Genomic DNA, 18151 nt, shown 5'->3' with positions numbered 1-18151 from the left:
TGTATTATATTTCCATGATCCCTGTTTGGGGCAAAGACATTTGGAATCACATGGTCTGTTTTGCGATGCCATTGTCTGCGAGGGTATATTGGGGTCATGGTTGCTTTTCACTTCCAGCATTTTTAATTCTGTACTCTAAATTCTGTTTATAATATTTTATTTCATATAAACTGATAGGAATAATTGAAATAAACATGATGATAATTACAGTCTTTGGGAAAGCAAAAATATAGAACTTAAGTTTTTAAGTCAAGATTTTGATACCATCTATATATGCTCATTAGAGTTTTCATAAAATTATTTGGTGGTTTTATATGTGAGGTTTTAATAAGGCAGTTGAAAAAAATGTTTATGCAGTCAGGAATATTTTTATTTCCATATTTTCAGGAATATTTTCCTAAAATGGAAAAAAAATTTCAATTTCTTTATTTTTTAGCTGAACTTGGAGATTATGACCCATATAAGCATACTGCAGGATATGTATCAGAGTACAGGTTTGTTCCTGATCAGAAGGAAGAACTTGAAGAAGCCATAGAAAGGATTCATAAAACTCTAATGTAAGAATCATTACAATATGTCTTATGTTGCTTCATTCTTCAGTTGTCATCTTATGCTATTGGCAGACATAAGAAAAGTTTCTAGAATGATAAATTCTTCACCTCTGCCTTAAACATTCTAGTATTCTTTTTATAGTTATTTTAACTGCTTTTAACACTAAAATGCTCTTTGAAAAGTACAAAAGAGAAGGTAAACTCTAGCAGCTGAAATAACTGTATTTTCGGTTCATGGCATTCCAGACGTCTCTCTGTATACAATTTCTCATAGGGAAAATTTATCTCATATAGATTTATATATGTATAATTTTACATAAGTGGAGTCTTTCTGTAAGTACTGTATTTTGCAATCTTCTTTTTTTTTCAGTCACCAGTATCTTGTGAAATTAATTTTTTCAGTTATAAGTATAATTTTAAATCTCACACACACACACACACACACACACACACACACACACACACACACACACACACCACAAGTGCCTTAATGGATTCTGGGTTTGTTCCGCCTTAAGTATGCAGATTCTTCTCTGTTATCAGGCTATAGCAACGAGTCTGGAAATCATGATGACACCAGCGTGGAGCCTCTGAGGGTATTATGTTAACATCACGTGCACCTCTGAGGGTAGACACACTCCCCTAGTAGGATTTTCAGTTAATAGCCTACAGCATTGAAGTTATAATTTAATTATAGTTATTTTGACTAAATTTTTTATACTGATTAATTTTGCTTTATTGCCTCTTATGTAACATTCCCTCTTGAATATGCTTGGTATCTATTATAATTGAGAAAAAAATGTAGAATTCATCTGGTCAACAAAAAAAGTTTGCCTAAAGTATCTGCATATAGAAGCAGAAGTCAACTACTGAATTGCAGTCAGAAAGAGGCTCTCCATCTTGTGTTAGCATGCGCTAGAATGCTCTCCAGCCTGATTGCAGAGCCCTTCATTTTAAGGTTTTGCTGAAGTGGATGCTAAGAGAGTGCTTGTTGTAACAGTATGAAGGACAGCGTGTTTGACACATTCTGAGAATACTGATTCTACAAGGAGTTTCAAAGTATAATTATATTTTGAAATTATCAAGGAGCTTTGGGTAAAGGCCCTTGTACATGCTTTATGTGATGGTGTTGACAGTATGTCATTTCTAGGAATAAAGCTCTATCAAGGTTTGGTAGCTTTCTTGTGTCTAATTGATGAACATTCTGCATGGATATCAAAATTATGGTATATGATGGGTGTTACAGTGCACTGTGGCAGAAATGAGGGAATGTGTCAAAGCAGGGTTTCTTAATTTTTAAAGATTCATGCCTCCTTTTGTTAACCATTAAAATCTCAATCTCTCTCTCTCTCCCCCGAGACCCTTCTCTCCCCCTCTCCCTCTCTTTCTCTCCCCACCTTTCCTCTCTTGCTCTTTGTCTTTCTCTTTCTCTATAACACACACACACACAATTCACCCAGGGAGATTCCTGCCTAATACTTATCTTCATTAGGAATGAATGAATGAATGAATGCTGTTTTCTGTATATTATCACCAGTGATGATTTGGAGAATATTTCTGTACTCTGTATTAAGAAAATGCCACCATTTTAATAACTTCTCTGTGTTAATAAATATACTTTTGAATTGCACATGTTCTCAGGAGATGTTGACATGACTCGATTTGGGTGGTGGGGGCCCCATTCTCATCCTCCTACCCACCGCTGCTTTAGTTCCTTTTGCTTCTGATGGAGAGTTGCTGGTGCACAGAAGCATTTTACTCTTTGAGAAGGGGATACTTTTTAATTGGAGTGCTTATATTCTCAATAACCTCTTTGGGGGTTTCTGGAAATGAGAATTTTTAATATCTGCTGGGACATTGGAGATAGGCTATAATGAGCAAGAATAGATTTTGGTAAATGAAATTACCTTAATATAGTATCACCTCAGAGTATAAAATTTGTCACTGAGAAGCAAAGGTCTTCTTGAAGTACAAAGACTTCTGTTTGCTATGGTACAAAGAATTATTTATTTTTCCAATGGATATAATGAAGATGGTTTTACATTCCTGGGAGTGCAGTAGCTATAGGGTTCTTTGTTTTTGTGCCTGGTATAGGGGTCAGGCTCCTTCTGAAGCTGAGCTGAATTACTTGAGGACTGCCAAATCCCTGGAGATGTATGGCGTTGACCTCCATCCTGTCTATGTGAGTAACATTTAATTAACATGAAGTATTTTAAGCTGATGACATTTTTCTTAAAAAAGTCACTGAGACTCCCAAAGGAAAGCTGCAGTCCTGTTGTTTAGCAAGCAGATGATACTTTTTTTTATCTGTGTTTTTCTAACACTAAGCAGCTCTTGTGTGGATTAAACCCTAATGAGTTTTGCATAAAAATCTGTGATTATATTTTCATGTGTAGAAAACAATTAACTGGGCTTGAAAACACAATCTGGAGAACAGCTCCAAAGGGCTTAGCAAAACGTCAAAACAGTTAAAAATTGGTCTGTAATTGATTGTATTAGACAAAAAATAAGAGGATTTTCCAAAAATAGATTTTATGGCTGGAAAACATAAATAAAATCATTTGCCAGGTTAAAAAAAAGAGTTAGGCAACAGTCCAAGTGCAACTATTGCTGGTTCTGTGGTGGGTGTGCAGGTTCTATCAACATGAGGGTTACTACGTACTATAGATATCACTGCATTAATAGAAATATTTTTGCAGTTTTTTTTCCCCCAATGGCTGAATATAGTCAGTGAGCAATTACACTGAATCTGCATTGAGTGTTCTGAATTCAAGTCTTAACTATTGAGCTACTTCTAGACCACTGATTGTTAGTTCCATGCCAATGAGATTGAAATGTCATTGCCTTTGATTTTTGTGAGAATGCCATTAACAAGTCATATTTGATTATCTGAGAAAATGAGCCAGGAAAATGAATTGCTGGAGAGTATAGATAGACTGAATTTTTGTCAGTTGGATCATGGGACTCAGCTTTTAAGGAACCCTGATGAAACTTTGTATAATGTAAATAACACTCATGCATTCATTTTGTAACATCTTTTGCTCATCAGGGTTTTTTAAAACAAGAAACCATCTCATTTAAGTTAGCAGCATCCCTGGTTATACAGCCAATGTGGCAATAAAAGTTATGGATTTAGGGAAAGTAGGAGTTCCCTGATTTACAAGATTCCAATTTTATTAGGTCATTAAATGCTTCATAGTCCTGTCTTTTAAAAATACTCCTAAAACTTTGTAGGATCATTATCTTTTTCCTTTCTAGTCACATTAATCTTGTTAGGGTTTCAGTTTTTAAAGGAAAAAATTTTTATAGGAAATGTATAAAGAGATTCTCCTGCAAAATGTTTCTACCTTTGTGTAGTGTTTATTCTAATTCAAAATCACCTGTTTGTTGGTGGTAGGAATTTTGGGGTAAATGAACTAGATTTATTAGAATCTTTCATTCATTTTTTTAAGATTGGATTTTTAGAACTGAATGTGGGCAGCAACTGGTATTCTTCTAAAACATTTTTGTTGTCTTACATTCTTTGTAGATATAACTTTGCAGGCCATTTTTAACTTAGAGTAGAAAAAACATTAATACAGACAGACAGTGCTGTGCACGTCATTGGTACCTACTCTGTACCTTTTTCATTTCAGCACCCTATTTTCTTTCTTTTTTTTTTTTTTGAGTTGGAATCTTACTCTGTTGCTCAGGCTGGAGTGCAGTGGCACACTCCCTGCCACCGCAGCCTTGACCTGCTGGGCTCAGGTGATCCTTCCACCTCAGCCTTCCAAGTAGCTGGAACTATAGGCGTGTGCTACCATGCCCAGCTAAATTTTTGATTTATTGTAGAGATGAGGTCTCACCATGTTGCCCATGCTGGTCTCAAACCCGTGGGCTCAGGCAATTCTCTCGCCTCAGCCTCCCAAAGTGCTGGGAGGCTTGAGCCGCCGTGCCTGGACCCCATTTTCTTATTTGAGATTTATCATTGTCTGGAAGTGAAGGTTCTCTAATCTTTATCAGAAGAAATTGTATTTTAAAATTTTTGAGCATTCTTAAAGTTACAGGTAGAAGTAGGAAGGAACATGATAAGAGACTTCAGAAAATTCAGGTGTGTGTCTGCTGGTGGCTGCCTGAACTTTCTGGGGAGGTTGGTGGTAGTGGTGAAGTAGCCTCATGATTGTCCATGTCAGAGTAAAAATCAAGACAAGCCATTTAAAAATCCACTTGTAAGAAGCCCATGGTCCTCAATCACCTGGGGCTTCTAAGTGTTTTTGCTACTTTTCCCCATCAGTAGAGATTCTGATTTAACTGGTTTTAGTAGCACTTGGGTATCAACATTTTAAGCTGCATGGGTGATTCCAGTTAATGTGTAGCTACGGTTGAACTCCACTGTGTAAGGAACATTGAGTAAGTCATAGTGACCTGATTGGCAGTCCAGGTTCTTTTTAATGAATTGAAGTTACAAGTATGACTTAACCCTAAGACAGAAAAGTTTTCTGAAAAACTTTGAAAAAAAGGAGCAGCAAGTTAGCTACCATCATAGCTTGGCTAGCTTTCTAGGTTGATGTCTTTCAAAAATCAAACCCAATATTAATCCAACAAATTATATTTGTATGTCCAATTGTAATTTGATGAAGAGCTTGTATGTGACTAAATTCATGGTTATAGGTATATGTTTGTTTTTGCAGGGAGAAAACAAGTCTGAGTATTTCTTAGGATTAACTCCAATTGGTGTTGTTGTCTACAAGAACAAAAAGCAAGTGGGGAAGTATTTCTGGTAGGTATTATTTGAGAGCACAGTTGACATGAAAGTTATACACAGTATGTATCAGGCTTATGGGACTCTTGTGTCAGTGAAAGACTTGGGGGAAAGAAAACAGGTACATTTCCAGTGGTTGATAGATAAATGAGTGAAATTTTCTCCCAGTGCACCTTGGTATATGTTTTCTCTGTAAATTTTAGACAGTGTAATTTTGGACTCTTGACTGTGGAGACTATTTAGTAGGATTTTCCACCCAATCCACTGGGAGCTGTGCATCTAGGACTTCTCTGAGTTTTAGCTGTAAATGGGGGTGGGTTGGAGAGACTGGGGAGTTTATGGCCCTGCCCTGTGTCTGGGAAGGCAGTACTGCCACAACCTGGGGTTTCCAAGCTTGTCTGTGCGTTTAATGCAGAATTAAATGAGAATGAAATTTTTTTTTCTTAAGGAGAATGTTTAGACCAATCTTCTTCAATTAAATGCTTCTCAGAATTTCTGAAAGGTTAATTTTTCTTTCTTTTCTTTCTTTCTTTCTTTTTTTTAGTCACGGTCTAATTCTGTCACCCAGGCTAGAGTGAAGCGGCATGATCATAGCTCACCGCAACCTCAACCTGCTGGGCTCAGGAGACCCTTCTGCCTCAGCCTTCATAGTAGATAGGACTACAGGCACATGCCACCACACCTGGCTAATTTTAAAAATTTTTTCTAACGACAAGGTCTCAATGTGTTGCCCAGGCTGGTCTTGAACTCTTGGGCTCAAGCAACCCCACCCCCCCCACCCACCTAGGCGTTCCAGAGTGATGGGGTTACAGGCATGAGCCACCACACTCAGCCAAAAGATTGATTCTTAAAAACACCAACACCAACACCATCTGCTTTGTCTTTCAGGCCTCGGATTACAAAGGTTCACTTTAAGGAAACTCAGTTCGAGCTCAGAGTTCTGGGAAAAGATGTAAGTTTTTGTGAGAACTTGGCTTGAACGAAGAGAGGCGAGTCTTGTGTTGCTCATTTATAACTTAAAAGAAATAAACCTACCATGTTTTCTTCAACTGCAGCTGCATGGAACCTGGTTAATTCACATGTACAGCTTCTCAAGGAAGGGAAAGGAAAGTGAATAGCAATGAATGAGATGGTAATGGAGAAATGTCATTTTCGCAAAGGAAAACAAAACCTTGCTAGGGCAGAGGAGAGAATAGGAGGTGATTATCATTATTAGTGTAATTTGCTTTTCAGTATTGTCTGTGAAAGTAGTAGTCTTAGAATCAGAAGGATGGAGCTTGCATTCGGGACTACAAAGACATATCCTAATTTTGCTCTAAAGTAAATTTATTTTTTTGAATTGGAGTCTCACTCTGTCGCCCAGACTGGAGTACAGTGGCATGCTCCCAGCCACCGCAGCCTCCACCTGCTGGGCTCTGGGGATCCTTCTGCCTCAGCCTTCCAAGTAGCTAAAACTACAGACGTGTGCTACCACGCCTGGCTAATTTTTGGTTTATTGTAGAGACGAGGTCTCGCCAAGTTGCTCAGGTGGGTCTCGAACCTGTGGGCTCAGGCAGTCCACTCTCCTCGGCCTCCCAAAGTGCTGGAATTACAGGCTGAGCCACTGAGCCTGGCTCTAAAGTAAATTTATACAAACTGTTGGGAGTCACACTTCTGTTCTTTCCCTTGTTGAGTGTGATAGATAAACCAGATGGAAATTCTGGATACTTTCAAGGGAGAATTTAAGGCAAGAATGCAAAAATGCTGACCTTCACTCTACAACTTGGCAGTGTCCTCCGGGAGTGTGTGGGTAATGAGCACAGTATTTGTCAGCACCTGGATGTGCTTTCATGCCTTGGCAGGTGACTTTGAGGAAACTGGTCAAAAGAAGGCAGAGATGTGAAAGCTTTCTTTTGGTCTACCTATGAAAATAATACACCCTTGAAGCACAGCTACTGTAATCCATATGTTACGGGATAAACAAGTGAATATGTATAATCCATATTTATGGGATACATGTGTAAAAACATGACGTAGAAGAATTCACTGCCTGTCTCTTTGATAACTAACTTTACGTAGAACAAAAACTAAGTAGATGGAGTTGAATTGATTTTTTTGATGGAAAAAAAGGTAAATCAGTGCTTATGCATCCACACATTGAGTTGGGGCATGATATTTTTCAGAGCACCTGACATACACTAGGTACTCAGTAAGAATCTGTTAAATGTTCAGTGAACTAATGTGCCGAGATACTATTTATTTACTGCCAAGTCAGAAAACCTGATACTATCATATTTATACTCTTCTTAGAAAAAAAAAAAAATCCCATCCTGAACTATGTAGCAAGATGCCATTTACTGATAAAATTGGACTTTGAAATGAGTTTTAACATGTAAGGGAGGGAAATTTTTAAAGAAATGATGGTTCAAAAACCACACAGTAGTTTGTAGTGGTCTGATTCAGAGAAAATCCAATGTGTTCTCAACTGCTGATTAGACATTTCAATTTTAAAAGATGTGCTAATGTAAGACTGAATTAAAATCGTTCTAAAACTAGAATGGCTAATTAAATAGTAGGGCTGTATAGTTTTCTCTTTATCTGGCCATTAGGTTCATATAATAATAATTCATGTAAATAATAGTAATGCAAGGAATAACTTCTGTTAAATATATTGAAGTTAATGTTTCAAGTTTTTTAGCAGGATATAATAAAATAATTAGACTTCTATAGAAACGTGCTGTTATTCAAAGTATTCTTTCCACTTATACCTAAGTTATTTTTGTGAGGTCCTTTGGTAACTACTTTTATGTTATCATTCCAATGCCTTCAAATGTTTGTAATATTGTCTCATGGTGGGGTATGGTGGCTCATGCCTGTAATCCCAGCACTTTGGGATGCCAAGGTGGGAGAATTACTTGAGCCAGGAGTTCAAGATCAGCCTGAACAACATAGCAAGACCTCATCTCTAAAAAAATTTAAAAACTTAGCCAGTGTGGTGGCATGTGCCTGTAGTTTGATCTACAACGGAGTCTGCAGAGGAAAGACCACCTGAGCTCAGGAGGTTGAGGTGGCAGTGAGCCCTGATGGTGCCACTGCGCTCCAGTCTGGGCAGCAGTAGACTCCGACTCAAAGCCAACAAACCAAACCACCAACCAAACAAAAATAATAATATTGTCCCAGGATAAATATTTGGTAAAGTCACAGCTATTCTGAACTTTCACTTTCTTAGCCTTGTTATTAGGCCAAAACAGCAGCAACAAGAGTGATGTCACCATGCTACTTTTCAAATGGCAGTCTTCATCCTGTGATCTGGTTTCCCACATACTCCACTCAGGTCTCTCCACCCCTACCTCAGCCCTTCCCCAGCTTTGAGTTTAAAGGAATGTTTGGGGAAGCCCGAAGCACTGCACACTCTTTAGTCATTAAGCCTAGTGTCCCTCAGTCATTAAGTCTAGTGTCCATGATCTTGAGGAAGGTGGCCAAGCAGGGCATATAACTCAGAGGCTTGAATCAAAGGAATTTTAAAAAATGTTAAATAGCACATTAATTTAACCAGAACATTCTATAGCCTGGGCATTCTTGCTTGCAGGGTCTTTTTTCTTTCTCCACCAGGGTTTCTCTCTATGAGGCAGTGATTTACATAATGGTAGAATTAAGTTGATTATTATGAAGACCTAACTGTAATCACAGATTGGATTTGAAAAGCCCCTTAAAACCCATCACCTGGAACAGTAATCATGTTCAGCATGAAGAATAGATGAAATGCTTATTCTGCTGGTTTTCTGGTCTGCTGGTTTAGTCAGAGAGACTTAGTATGTATAGTTCTTTTAGGTCAAATTCAGATTCACTTTTATGCATTATTTAAACTTCAAGATACATACCATGATTTAAATCATACCTCACAGAAAATCTAAATGTTTAGTAGAAAGATCTTACAAGTTGACTAAAGAAAAATCTGGAAAATTCACTGCAGAGATGAAAGTTAAAATTACCCACGATCCTAAAATTTAGAGGTAATAATTATTAATACTTTGGTACATTTGCTTCTAGATTTTGCCTTGTTAATGTGAATGTATATAATATATGCATATATATATGTAGATCATCCCCTATGTGGTTTTGTTGTAGTTTATGTCATATCATAAGAATTTCTGTTGTTGCTTTTATTCATATGTGCCTGCCTGGTGTTTGATAAGTTATGTGTTTTACCTCTTTCTTGCTAATATGGATATAGTGTTTTCCTCCTCTTATATCTTTGAACTAGTTTTGCTAGGAGAAGTGAAAGCATGGAATTGTATGTGTTTTACAGATCTGACTGTTTTTCTGAATTCTTGTATTTTAGCCAGGAGTTTTAAATTTGATTCCTATAAATTTTTATAGCTATATAATTATATCACTTACAAATGAAAATCATGTATTGCCCTAATTGTTTCATTTATTTTATTTTAGATTCAGGGAGTACAAGTGCATGTTTGTACCATGGGCTTGGGTAGTGACGGGAATTGGGCTTCAGGTGACTCATGCCCAAATAGTGAACATTCTACCCAATAGGTAATTTCTGAACCCTAATCCTTCTCTCTACTTCCTCCCGTTTTAGTGTCCCCAGTGCCTGTTATTTCCATCTTTGTGGGCATTTAGCTCTTCCATATAAGTGAAGACATGTGGTGTTTGGTTTCTGAGTTAGTCCAGTTAGCACGATATTCTCCGTCTCTATCCATGTTACTGCAAAGGACATGATTTTTTCTTTTATGGCTGCATAGTATTCCATGATTTTGTGTGTGTGTGTGTGTGTGTGTGTGTGTGTGTGTGTGTGTGTGTGTGTGTATTTCACATTTTCTTTATCCAGTCAACTGTTGGTAGACACTGAGGTTGGTTCCATGATTTTGCTATTATAAATAGGGCTGCAATGAAAATACAAGTATCTTTTTTATATGGTGATTTCTTTTTCTTTGGGTAGATCTCTAGTGGTAGGATTGTTGGGTCAAATGGTAATTTTAGTTTTAGTTCTTTGAGAAATCTCCTTACTGTTTTCCGTAGAGGCTGAACTAATTTACAATCCCACCAACAGTGAATGAGTGTTTCCTTTTCTCTGCAACCCCACCAACATCTGTTGTTCTTTAGCTTTTTAATAATAGCTATTCTGACTGGTGTGATAACTCATTGTGGTTTTAATTTGCATTTCTCTGATGATTAGTGATGTGACTTATTTTTATGTTTGTTGCCCTTTTGTGTGTCTTCTTTTGAGAAGTGTCTAATTATGTTCTTTGCCTACTTTTTGATGGTTTTTTTTTTTTTCCCATCTTGAGTTGTTTGAGTTCCTTATAGATTATGGATATTAGCCTTTGTCTGAGGCATAATTTGCAAATAGTTTCTCCCATTTTGTAGGTTTTTTGTTCTCTCTGTTGATTATTTCGTTTGCTGTGCAGAAGCTTTTTAGTTTAACTAGTCCCATTTGTCTATATGTTGCAATTGCTTTTGGGGTCTTGCCTAGACTGATGTCTAGAAGAGTGTTTCCTAGGTTTTCTTCTTGGATTTTTATGATTTCTGGTCTTATATGTAAGTCTTCAATCCATCTTGAGTTAATTTTTTTTTTTTTTTTTTTTTGAGTTTGGAGTCTCACTCTGTTGCCCAGACTGGAGTGCAGTGGCCGCTTCCGGTCACTGCAGCCTGGACCTGCTGGGCTCCGGTGATCCTTCCACCTCAGCCTTCCAAGTAGCCAGAATTACAGGTGCGCACTACCACGCCTGGCTAATTTTTTTGATTTTTATTGTAGAGATGAGGTCTCGCCTGCTCAGGCAGGTCTCGAACCCACGGGCTCAGACAATCCACTCACCTCAGCCTCCCAAAGGTGTGGAATTACAGGCTGAGCCACCGAGTCTGACTTGAGTTAATTTTTTTAACGTGATGAGAGGTAGGGGTCCAGTTTTATTCTTCTACACATGGCTAGCCAGTTTTCCCAGCACCATTTATGGAATAAGGTATGTTTTTCCCATTGTTTATTTTTGATGGCTTTGTCGCAGGTGAGTTGGTTGTAGGTTATGGCTTTATTTCTGTGTTCTCTATTCTGTTCCATTGATCTCCCTATTCTTGTATCAGTACCATGCTATTGTAGTTACTATAGCCTTGTAGTGTAATTTGAAATCAGTCAGTGTGATGCTTTAGCATTTGTTCTTTTTGCTTAGGATTGCTTTGGCTATTTGGGCTCTTTTTTGGTTCCATATAAACTTTAAGATTTTTTTATTTTAGTTCTGTGAAGAATGATGTTGGTAATCTGATAGGTATCATGTTGAATCTGTAGAATGTTTGGAGCAGTATAGTAGTTTTAGCAATACTGATCTTTCTATCCATGAGTATGTGGTATCCTTCCATTTGTATCATCTCTGACTTCTTTCATCAGTGTTTTGTAGTGTTCCTTGTGGAGATCTTTCCACCTCCTTGGTTAGGTGTATTCCTAGGTATTTTATATTTTTTGTGGCCAGTGTAAATGGGATTGAGCTCTTGATTTGGTTCTCGGCTTGAGTGTTATTGGTGTATAGCAATGCTCCTAATTTTTATACATTGATTATATATCCTGAGACTTCACTGAGGTCTTCTATCAGACCGAGATGCCTCTTGGAGGAGTCTAAGATTTTCTAGGTATGTAATCATGTCATCGGTGAACAGGGATAGTTTGACTCCCTCCTTGCTGTTTGGATGCTTTTATATTTCTTTCTCTTGTCGCGTTGCTCCTGCTAGGACTTCAGTATGATGTTAAATAGGAGTAGTGGTTTTTTTTTAGGATCTCTGCTACTCAAGCTAGAGTACAGTGGTGCCATCATAGCTCACTGTAGCCTTGACGTGGGCTCAAATGATCCTCCTATCTCAACTTCATGAGTAGCCAGGAATACAAGTGCATATCACCATGTTTGTCTAATTGAAGAAATTTTTGTTTTTTATAGAGACAGAGTCTGACTATGTTGTTCAGGCTGGTCTTGAACTCCTGGCCTCAGGTGATCCTCCTGCCTTGGCCTCCCAAAGTGCTGGGATTACAAGTGTGAGCTGCTATGCCCGGCTTTGATTATTTTTTATTTTAATGAAATCCCACTACTGTTTTATCACTTATGTGCTAGTTCTTGGTTTTAGGAATAGGCATTTATTACTAGATGTTGAAAATTTTTAAAGTTGATTATCAAATGATTGATTTCCACTTGAATGACTTGAGAACCAAGATTGTTGCTTGTTCACTCATTCAACAGCTCATGCTTATTTCAAAACCCAGGTAAGAGATGATAATGGCTGTATCTCAGTGGATCAGGGTCGCAACAGTGGAAGTGCTCAGAAACTGTTGAATTCTAGATTTAGCCACCAGGGTTTCCTTGGTGTGGGGAGATCTGAGCAAGAGGAATCCTGATAACTTAAAAGTATTTGAACCGAGAAGCAGAAAGAATGGAGCTCTCATGAAGCAAGGTAGGGAAGGCTATAGGTAAAGCAGGCTTGGGAGGAGGAAGGGAAGGAGTCTCACTTTAAGCATGCTGAATTTGAAATGTCTTTCAGACATTTGAGTAGAGATACTAAAAAAGAAACGGGCTTATATAAATCTGGAGTTTAGCACTAAGGTCTGAGCATAATATACAAATTTGAGAATAATTGGCATCTCCTGGTGTTTAAAGCCGTGAAACTACATGAAATCACCAGGAGAAAGAGTATATAAATCAGAGGCGAACAGGGAGAACCAGCAAAGAAGGCTGAAAAGGACCAGCCAGTGATATAGCAAAATGACTAATTATCCTGGATGCCAAGTGAAATCATGTATTAAGGAAGTGTTGAATGATGCTGACATGTCAAGTAGGATAAGGACTGAGAACTGACCACTGAATTTTTTTTCTCTTTATTTTAAAGATGTGGGGTACAATTCAGGGTTAGGTATACAGATGTTCATTATGCAAGTACCCTTGTCGATGAGGTGTGCCCCTCCTTCCCCTGGCAGTTTCCCTCAACTGCCAATCCCAACCCCCTCCCCTGACAGTTTCCTGCTAATTGCCAATTCCTTTCTTATAGTACTATGATAATTGTCCAAGGTCCGCTTGTGAGTGAGAACATATGGTACTCTGTTCTTTGTTTCTGTGATAGATCACTGAATATGATCGACTCTAAATCCATCCAAGTTGCTGCAAAGTCCATATGTTTGTCCTTTATGGCTGTATAATATTCCATTGTGTATATGTACCACATTTTAAAAAATCCATTCCAACTTCAGTGGACAGCACAGTTGGTTCCATGTTTTTGCTATTGTGAATAGAACTGCAACAAACATGCATGTGCAGGTATATTTTTTGTAGAATGACTTGAGTTCCTCTGGGTATATTCTCAATAGGGGGATTGCTGGGTCATATGGAAGGTCAAATTCTAGTTCTTTCAGAAATCGTCACACTGTCTTCCAAAGAGGTTGCACTAGTTTGCATTTCCATCAGCAGTGTAGAAGCATTCCTTTTTCTCTGTCTCTTCGCCAGCATCTGTTGTTTTTGCTTCATTAATGATGACCATTCTCACTGGGGTTAGGTGGTATCTCAGTGTGGTTTTGATTTTCAGTTCTCTGATGATGAGTGAGGCTGAGGACTTTTTCTTGTGTCTGTTGGCTGCCCATATATCTTCTTTTGAGAAGTGTCTATTCATATCTTCTGCCCCCTTTTTATTGGGACTGTTTATTTTTTTCCTTTCAGCATGTTTCAGTTCCTTGTAGATCCTAGATGTTAGGCCTTTGTCAGATATACAGTTGGCAAATATTTTTTCCCATGCTGTGGGCTGTCTCCCCGCTCTCTTGATGGTTTCTTTTGCGCAGAAACTTGTCAGTTTGATGAGTCCCCACTTGTCTGTCTTATCTCTTATGGTATGGGCATTTGGGGTTTTGATCAGGAATTGGTTGCCAGTTCCAATTTCCATGAAGGTGTCTCCTGCTTTTTCTAAGATTCTTATAGTTTGAGGTTTTACATTTAGGTCTTTAATCAATTTAGAGTTAATTTTTGTGTATGGTGATATGGGTCTTGTTTCAATCTTCTGCATGTTATCAGTTAGTTTTCCTTTTTTTTTTTGAGTTGGAGTCTCACTCTGTCACCCAGACTGGAGTGCAGTGGCCGCTCCCGGCCACCGCAGCCTCGACCTACTGGGCTCAGGCGATCCTTCCGCCTCAGACTTCCAAGTAGCCAGAATTACAGGCATGCTGATTTTTTGATTTATTGTAGAGATGAGGTCTTGCATCAGTTAGTTTTCATAGCACCATTTATAGAATTGTTCTCATCTCCTCGGTGGTTGTTGTTGGAGGGCTTTGTCAAAGATGAGTTGGTTGAGAAATTGAGGCTTTGCTTCTGGAATCTCTATCCTGTCCACTGAATTTATGAATACAGCAAACTGTTGATGAGTTTCAGTGGATTGGAAGAGCAGTTCTCCTCTAAAGTATGTTTGCCCTAGAGACATGTTCTGTGTGACACTTATGTAAAAGTCCAAAAAAAAAAAAGGAAGGAAGGAAGAAAAGAACCTAGAAGTTCATGAATAGGAGAATGAACAAATAAGTTGATGCATATCTGTTAAGGAAAAAAAGGGAGAGAGTAACAGGAGGAGAGGAATTGGAGATGGTAAGTGTAGACAACTCTTTTGAGGAGTTTTGGCACAAAGGAAACAAATGGGAATGTAGCCAGTGGGGCTGCAGTAGACTCAAGATGCGTGTGGGATGACTTTAAGGCTGGGAGCCACCTTGAGAGGTTGCAGGTGACATAATCAGATGAGAATCCAAGGTGGGAGTTTTAGGGGATAAGAAAGAGAATACAGCAGTGGGGAACAAGGGGGATCTTCCCCCAGTTTGAGTCTCAGAGACACAAGGACAGTGGTGGCAAAAGGCACAGCCACAAGAGGAATGCAGTGGAAGCAGTGTCCTTAGACATCTACCAGTATAGGAGGGTGGAGGAGATGTAAGGAGACAGACTGAGAAGTTGAGGGATTTCACCAATGAGAGGTCATGGATTCCAGAGAGCATGAAGTCAGAGTTTCAAGAGTTGGTAGTGGAGAAAGAGACCAATGAGGGGGCGTGGTGAGCATTATTTGGGATTGACTGACATAAACAGAGATAAGGAGCATAATGAGAATTGGCCCAGTGGATTGGGAAGGAAATGAGAGCTGGGTTTCCTTGTTTCCCCGTTCACCCTGTTGATAGGGCATAGGAGGCCTAAGGGAGGTGGTGGTCCCAGTACACTAACTGTTCATCTGACCCTTCTTAGGGTATGGCGTCTCTTACCTACGTGCATGTGCTTGGTCTGAACACTTGCTGATAGACTTGAAGACTTGTGGGGAAACCAGGTGTTACACTAGACTGTGGACTTTACCCTTTGTGATCAGATTTGCATTTCAGAAAGTGTGCTCTGGCTGTGGGATGGAACGCTGCACAGGTGTGAAGATAGAGGCAGACAGGGTAGGAGCTAGAATCAAGGGGAGATGAGGAGAGGGTACTCACCACAATAGATGAAAAGAAGTGGGCAGATTTGGGGGCATTTAGGAGGTAAAATTCTTTCTGACTGGTAGCAGATGGAATGTTTTTATGGAAAATGAGGAGAAATTTAGGATCATACCTAAATTTCTTGGCTTTGGCAACAGGGAGAGGGTACAGTTCCTAACACTAAGCCCAGAATTTGGCATGTACTGAGCACATCTGCAGAATAAAGGAAAGAATGGATAAGCGATGCTGTTTATTTTTATGTATAAGGCATCATGGAATTAACCTCAGCTAAACCTACTCAGTGTGACAGGATGTAGCACCAAAAGATTCCTGGCAGCCCTTGCCATGTGTAATGAGACCCTCTTGGCAGAACTTATGGGCCTGCTTTGAGGAGAGTACACGGGAAGTGATGGTGGCCAGAAGCTGTCACTGCTCATCAACAGGACCAGAGTTCTCGCTTTTGTCAACTGAGGGTTCCTTTCACACTTTCAACGCTACTACAGATTTTTAAAATTCTTTTTATTTGAAAATAATTCTAAATTTATAAAACGCAAAAATTAAAATATTACAAAGAACATGTTTGTCTATTGCTACCCACATTATTTATTGTTAACATTTTACTCCATTTACATTATCATTTGTTCTTTCTCTCTCTCTCTCTCTCTCTCTCTCCCTCCCTCTCTCTCCACACACACGTACACATACACTCAAATGTGTATACACACTTCTTTTCTGGACAATTTGAGAATAAGTTACATATGTCATATTCTCTACTTCAGTGTTTATTTCTTAAGAGTAGGGATATTCTCTGGTGTTATCATCTTAATAAATTTATGGTTATCATCTTAATAAATTTATATTGACAAAATACTTTTATCATCTGTCTTCTATATTCTAATTTTATTGGTTAACCTAATAATGTCCTTTATAGCATTTTCTCCAACAGTTTAGAATCCAGGTAGCCTCCTTTAATCTGGAACACTTTCGTAGCATTTCTTTGTCTTTTATGACATTGAAAATTTTAAAGAATACAGTTATGCCCCACTGTTTTAAAACAGAAAGTTTCTCATTTTGTGTTTTGCTAGTGTTTCCTTGTGATTAGATCAAGATTATGCATTCTGACCTGTACAACTACATAGGAGAAATGTCATATCTGGAGGTACATGATGTCGCGTCAGGTGTCACATTTGGAGGCACATGATGGCCACCTGCCCCTCACTGGCTGTTAAGCTTCATCTCTTAGTCATGGTGTTGCCTGATTTCTCCGTTGTTTAATTCGTGTTTCTCCCTTGTAACTAATAAATAGTCTTTGGAGAGATACTTTAAATCAGTGCTAATATCCAGCTCCCCTTGAAGACTTCTCTATAGACAGCGTTCACTGGAGATTCCTGCCTGATTCAGTTTTTATTCAAGATGGTTGCAAAATGCTGATTTTCCAGCTCTTAACTCCCTCCACATTTGTGAGTCAGACCTTTGCATTCCTCTGTAAGCAAGTGCCCCACTTTCTCTCCCTTTTATTTATTTATCTGTTGTCAGCATATGTGACAAAAAGAAACATGGAGAAGGTAAGCTAGAAAACCCTGAAGTTGATTACCTACAAGGAAGGGTGGGGGATCAGGACTGAAGGAATACAGAAGTCTGTGATATTCTTCTGAGTGTGCCTTTTTGTAAACCTTTGAATTTTGAAAGCATGCTACTTTTCTACATATTTATGAGTCAGACCTTTGCATTCCACTGTAAGGGCCCCCATTCTCTCCCTTTGATTTATTTATCTGTTGTCAGCATGTATTAAAGCTTATTTTTCCAATGGTTTATAATCTGTTGCTGTATCTAACTATTTTGATGTTCACGTTGTAGATTTGGTCAGTAGGAGCCCCTTCAGTCTGACTTCTGTGACTTTTGGATATGCCTCTGTCATTATTTGGGTGCTTGCTTCTTTTTTTTGCATAGTGTGATGTTTCAGGTGCATCTTGTATCTATCCTGCCTCGATCTCGGTGTCAGTCATTTCTCCAGGGAGCCCTGGTTCCTTTTCATGGGAAATGATTTTGATCTGGGTGCTAGGTATGGTCACCGGTAGTGGAATGACTTTGCTTCTTGGCCTTTTCAGTGGACAGACCTAGGGAAGCACACATGCGCGCGCGTGTGTGTATACAGAGGGTCCCCCAAAATGGATATACATTTTAGGAGTGGAAAAAACTGTATTAAAATTTTAGATGAATATGTCATGTTTGACTTCTGCAATTATTAATACAAGAGGTGGTCAAGTTGGTTATTATCAGCATCCAGACACTTCTAATTATGGCAAACTAAAAGTAATACATCGATAACATCTCTTAAAATGTGTGCATATTTTTTTTGGCACCCCTGGTATGTATATATGTATATGTGTATGTGTGTATTATATGTGTGTATGTATG

General features: G+C 38.6%; 1 protein-coding gene across 1 annotated transcript in view; it reads left to right on the top strand.

Moving 5' to 3' along the window:
• EPB41L4A (erythrocyte membrane protein band 4.1 like 4A) overlaps positions 1 to 18151 on the top strand; it is a 159167-nt gene that overhangs the window by 44808 nt on the left and 96208 nt on the right. The window contains exons 5-8 of the mRNA XM_021719103.1: positions 437 to 557; positions 2646 to 2733; positions 5222 to 5310; positions 6181 to 6244. Of these exons, the coding sequence (XP_021574778.1) occupies positions 556 to 557; positions 2646 to 2733; positions 5222 to 5310; positions 6181 to 6244 (243 nt within the window). The 5' untranslated portion in view covers positions 437 to 555. The remainder of the gene's footprint in view (positions 1 to 436; positions 558 to 2645; positions 2734 to 5221; positions 5311 to 6180; positions 6245 to 18151) is intronic.

This window comes from Carlito syrichta, unplaced genomic scaffold (genome assembly GCF_000164805.1).
Source record: "Carlito syrichta isolate Samal-C Ts95f unplaced genomic scaffold, Tarsius_syrichta-2.0.1 Scaffold314129, whole genome shotgun sequence".
In the NCBI taxonomy this organism is placed as follows: Eukaryota; Metazoa; Chordata; class Mammalia; order Primates; family Tarsiidae; genus Carlito; species Carlito syrichta.
Note: the sequence above shows the minus strand (reverse complement) of the source record. Positions and strands in the feature narration are given on the sequence as shown.